The following is a 5,450-nucleotide window of genomic DNA, read 5'->3' as shown; positions in this document are numbered from 1 at the left end:
CCCCAAGCTGGACACTGCTGCTGGAGACAGCGGCTGTGGTTGTGGGACCTTGTTCCTCCCCCTCATCTTCCCACCCTCCTGATCCTGCCTTCCTGGTGTCCTGACCTCCCACGGGGCCAGTTATTTGTCTGGCATCACACCCCTGCCTTCCAAGGTAATAAATTACTGCAGGAAGCAGCTTTGCACTGGACCTCATTAACAGCAAACACGGCCGTCCCTTTTCCTGCCACACCATGCAAGCCAGACATCCATGACTATCGGCAGCAGATACACATTTCTCAAGCTCCCAGGAGGACCCCCAGGTCTGTGGCAGATGGTGCACTGGACTGATGGATGCACAGGGCTGGGGAGGCTAGCCACCCTCCTTGCCTCTTGGGATCGTGTCCCAGCACAGCCTGGCCCTCCTTGTGATGCTCCATTCCGGTGCCATTGCAAGGGATTTGTGGACATTGTTAATATTGAAAAAAGTGGGAGGTAGAGTGAAGAGCCTCTTTTGGTACTGTCTTGCTCCATTTTCAGAGACTGCTGGTACTCTTAAAAAGCATCAGGCTTAACAAAACAGACCCACAAAACCTGAAGTGTCAAAGTGCAGTAAAATGGATCCATTCCCATGCTATGGGTGCAAGTACTAGGGCTGTGTTATGTCTAAAGAAAATAGCAAATTTTTTTCAATGTATATTGAATGGTTGAATAAAGTTAAGTAAAAATTGATCTTGGGGCCACCAGCATCCCAACGTTCTCTGCTAAACAATCACCCACTCTTTTCTTTTTATTTCTTCTTTACTTTCTCACCAGAAACAGAAAAATAAAGAGTGATTAAAAAGAAAGAAATGGGAAGAAGAGAGGGAAAAATACGCATATCTGAAATTTCCTTTTTTTTACAATGTTTCTACAGACAACTTTGAAGAAAATGTAACTATTATTTGTTTCTCTTTTTTCCTCTTAACTCCTTCCTGTTTTGGTTTGGTTTTTTAATGTAAACTCTTTCTTATTGGAAAATAGTTCATTTCTGCTAGCAGCCCTCGTTTTGAAGAGCAGGAGGAACAATGGAAAACCAGATCAGTTGTCACGTAAAATACTCTTCCAGGTTTTATACTTGGAAGCACTGAAGCTACCACTTACGATCCATGCATCTCCATGTAAGGGAACCACGCAGAGAGCCCCTCATTTTTTGCAGAAAAGTTGATTTGCCAGAGCTGACAATGTCATGAAGAAATGATACGTTTCAGAGCAGAGATTCAGTCCTCGGCAATTTTCTTTTTGTTTCCCAGCCAGCACCTCGCTCCTGTCGGAGGTCAGAGTAAATGATGTAACGCTCCCTTCTGGCCTCGTAATCGATGGGCTGGTGGCCGGGGCTTCTCTCCCTGCTGACAGGAGCGTTCGCTGCAGCTGAGACCCCCCCGGGGACCAGGCTTTGGTCCTGGGCTCGCACCAGGAGACTACCAGGTGCTGTGGGACAGTGTTCACAGCATGCACTAACGTGAAACATGTTTCTTGCAACGATGTTAAAACCTCTCAAGAAGAACAACAACAACAAAACAAAACCCATCTTAAACTCTTCCCCTCACAAAGATATAACCAAGAAACCCGCCAGTTTTATTTTAACCAACGTCCATTTACTCGTGGCTGAGGGTTTTATTCGGTTTGTTCCGTTTTTCAAGACTCTGCTCCCCTGACACGGCGCTAGAGCAGTTTGACAGTGCAGTGATATCGCCAAGAGGTCTCTTTAAATTCCATCTCTGGCAAGAAGGGAGGGACTGCACGCCGACCTGGCCCCTGCTTATCTGACCCTGACTCCACCCGGCTCCCGTGGCCCCTTTCTCGGGATGAGAAGTGCTCTGCGGTGCGGGGCAGGGACCACGCACCCGCGGAGCCCAGGAGTCCGGGACTGGCCCAGTGCCCTGCGAGCGCATCTCCGGAGTTGAGCGCGGGAAGTCTTGGGGTTTGCTTGTCACCGGATTCAGGACCAGGCTCAGATCCCCGGCAGATCCTCAGCTATCCCTACGCCCAAGTCACCCGCGGCAGCGGCAGCAGCCGCATCCCCTCTAACACCCGGGAAGGAGCGGGGGCTGCCCCGCGCCCCCCGGCCCTGCCCCACTCCGCGCCCGCCGCGCCGCGTCCGCACTCACCGCCTCGGGCGCGGGGACCCCGCTGCCGCCTGCCCGCGGCCCCGGCATCGCGCCGGGAGGCGGCCGCAGTAGCGCCGGGTCCGGGTCCGGGTCCGGGTCCGGGTCCGGGTCCGGGTCCGGGTCCGGGTCCGGGTCCGGGTCCGGGTCCGGGTGCGCCTCGGGCGCGGAGCCGGAGCGAGTGAGCGGAGACCCCGGCGCCGGCCGTCCCCGGCCCTCCCCGCCGAGGGAGGAGCCGCTCCCTCTCGCAGCAAACCCCGGGGGTCCGCCGGGATGCCGAGCGGGCCGCGGGCAGGGCTTGCCAGAAAAGGGGAGGCAGAAATCAATAGGCGCAGGGAGAAATGAAGTGAAAAGTGACTTACAAAGAGAAAACCCTTCACGGGTTCTTCACAGCCAACCTTTCAGAGCCAAGCCCTCCCTGCCAGGATTATTACTGAGGCAGCGTGGCAGATATGAATGTAACACCGTAGGGTGTCGGACATAACGAGCACCAGCGCCGGGCAACTTTCAGTCCAAATCTGCGTCCATCAGGCATGAAGGAATGAGGGATGGGACCAAGCGGCATAAGGGACAGGGGTCTGCATCACCACTGGCCTGGATGTAAAGACTCTGTAATGCACTCATCATCCATACAAGTGTCCACTTAGTCCTGGAAAACACATTCTCATTGTCATCCTGAGCACAGTTTGGGGAATCACCCTTTTAATTCTGGTAAGAATGGCACAGAGCTATAAAGAAACTGGGATTGACTTTCTGCTACTCAAAGTTCTCCATCTTCTTATTGAAATCTAAATGACCCAAGCACTGGGAAGCTTTATCAGTTCAAAGTGGATTATTTCTTCTACAGACTTGCCTGTACTTAACCATCATATTTTACAAGTGACCTGCTCTCACTGAGTTGTGCTGCTTGGCAGCTAGAGATAAAGCTGCGGGATTTGTTTCAAGTAATGATGAATCGTCTCCAGATGGGACACTTGCTCTTGCAAGTGGATTATGGTATTTTCACTAGGAAAAAAAGCATAGGAACTGCCCTTTCCCATGAGAAGAACAAATGTCCTGTCAAATATGGGCTGGTTGATAAGAGCTCCAGTTTGTCCTTGAGGAGAGGGAGGGGTGAATTATCATGCCCCTGACTGCCCACAAGGCACTCCTTAGGAAAAAAAACCCAAACAAAACAGCAAAATACAGCACCTTTCAAAACCACTCAGACCCGTTTAAAGGACAGGTAGATAGAGATCCCTGCATTAAGTTGCTTTGAATGACAGCGGCTCTGCCTCTGCTTGTGTATAGCCAGCTGCTGTCAATCAGCCACCTAGTTCTGCCTGCATTTTCCTCCCCTTCCTGGCTCTGTGTGATCCAAGGATTTCTGGAGGGCTTTTTGGTTTGTTTGGGTTTTTTCCTCTTGTATTTTTTCAGCTTTATTACTGGGAATATCACTTGTATAAAATATTAACAAAACTTCATTCCAAGCTGCTGGATCGTCTCTGTGACATCCTTTGGCAGCCTGCAAAAAATCAACAGGGAAGTTACATGAGATTTGGCATCATCACTGCAACTATTGTGAAGGATCAGTTAAGCCCTCCAGGACATGAATGCAGGCCAGATTTTCAGGAAGTTGCAATATGTTCCCGGACAGCATGATCAGTAGTGATTGATTTCTACATTTACAAATGTGTTTATTATTTTACATTAGCTCAAATTGGACAGATAACAGACCTCCAGAGAAGTGAGACAGACCACTGCTTTGCTGTTTAGGTCAGAAATATTTTCTTTATTGCCGCGAAGGGAAGAAATTTTTTCTAAGCTCACACAACACCTTGGCCAGGACCTTTAGGCATATAAAATATTGGATAATTTAAAGGTGAAAACTGAAGACTACAGGGAGAGAAATCAGAATTGCAAACATGGTCACCTTATTTCTTACAATTCATATTTCTTTTGATGCTTACTCTAAAAAAAGAAACCGTTTTGATCTGCACAAAGCCTCATATGTTTTAGCAGAGTAAGATTAACTGGGATGCCTAATTAAAACAGGCAGTCACCAATTAAGATAATAAAAAATTGCTATTTGAAATTCATAAGAGACTGAGAAGTTAAAGAGACACTAATCCAAGAGCTTAGCAGGTTTTAATTTGCGGATACTTAAGGAAAAAAAAAAGGTGAAGACGCACTTTGGAACACAGCCCAGTAAAATCAGAGAGGAGTCTGCGAGCTCCTGTGACGCTTCATTACCAAAGCGCCTGCTGCTCGCCAGCCCGTTTGCTTTTGCACTCCATCTGCCACGTCTTGTATGTACTGAGACCCAGGCTCTGCTACCATCACTTGTGCTGACAGTTCCCCTCAGGTGTCCCCAACAGCACTGCTTGGACCACCTGAACAGTGCAGGACCTGTCCCAGCACACGGGTTTTCCTTGGGACTGGGACAGCACTTCACTGACATTCACTCAACACTGCTCGCTCTCACTCCTGGAAGCTTTATGCAACACAGTAGCAATATTATTGTTGTCGTTGTTTTTATTAATAATACTACTAATAATAATGACAATTATAACAAAATTATAATAATGAGTTCAAAGAATTTATGTCAATTCTCCAACCTGAAGTTTCTTTCACATTTATTTGCACCATCTGAAGCTGACTCAGTCTTCTCTGCCTGCTGTTACTAAGCGAATTCGCTCGGGGGGAACATTTGTATGTTCAGGTATATGAACATATGTACCAGCCTGTGAGTTTGTACATGCACGAGAGTGTGGTGGGTTAACCTTTGCTGGCTGCCAGATGCCCACCCAGATGCTTTCTCATTTTCCCTCCTGAGTAGGACACGGGGACAAAAGTAGATTTAAAAGAAAACCTTGTGGGTCTTCCTAATCACTCCTTGGCTCTTGAGCTGGTGAATCATGGATGGGAACCACGGAGCCTTGGCTGATGTGTATTACCAATGGTGCACCATCGTGGCAGCCATGGGCACCTCCTGTCCTTTGGCATGCAGCAGTCCCACAACACAGAGATCCTCCAGGAGGCAGGGCAAGGCAAGCAGATGTTTATCCTTCTCTGAATCAATGGCAACTACATCAAAAGCTCATCACTGCCTTTTTGGGTCCTTGAAGTATCCTCTCCTGAGACAGTCTATGTCAAGGATACATTGGGCCTCTGAGCTGGTCACAGTGGGGTACTTTTGCCATTTGTCTCCTGTTAAGCTCACCTGAGCCTCCAACATAGACATCTTTTGGGATCCCCCTGTCAATCCAGAAATCCAGATGGGTTCCTCTCTGATGTGTCATAATGCCACTAGGGTACACTGTGCACCAGGGTCTAGCAATGCTT

General features: G+C 48.6%; 1 protein-coding gene across 2 annotated transcripts in view; it reads right to left on the bottom strand.

Annotated features, from left to right (window-relative positions):
* Positions 1-2,227, bottom strand: part of LOC121659175 (T cell activation RhoGTPase activating protein) — a 43,900-nt gene extending 41,673 nt beyond the window's left edge. Inside the window, exon 1 of one of the 2 annotated variants that reach the window (XM_042017050.1) lies at positions 2,130-2,227. In XM_042017050.1, the coding sequence (XP_041872984.1) occupies positions 2,130-2,177 (48 nt within the window). In that variant the 5' untranslated portion in view covers positions 2,178-2,227. The remainder of the gene's footprint in view (positions 1-2,129) is intronic. The other variant, XM_042017049.1, reaches the window with a different exon arrangement.
* Positions 2,228-5,450: the final 3,223 nt, after the last annotated feature.

Source organism: Corvus kubaryi, unplaced genomic scaffold, assembly GCF_017639235.1.
Source record: "Corvus kubaryi isolate FWS band 111438036 unplaced genomic scaffold, C.kubaryi_AGA036_p1.0 split3-73, whole genome shotgun sequence".
NCBI lineage: Eukaryota > Metazoa > Chordata > Aves > Passeriformes > Corvidae > Corvus > Corvus kubaryi.
Note: the sequence above shows the minus strand (reverse complement) of the source record. Positions and strands in the feature narration are given on the sequence as shown.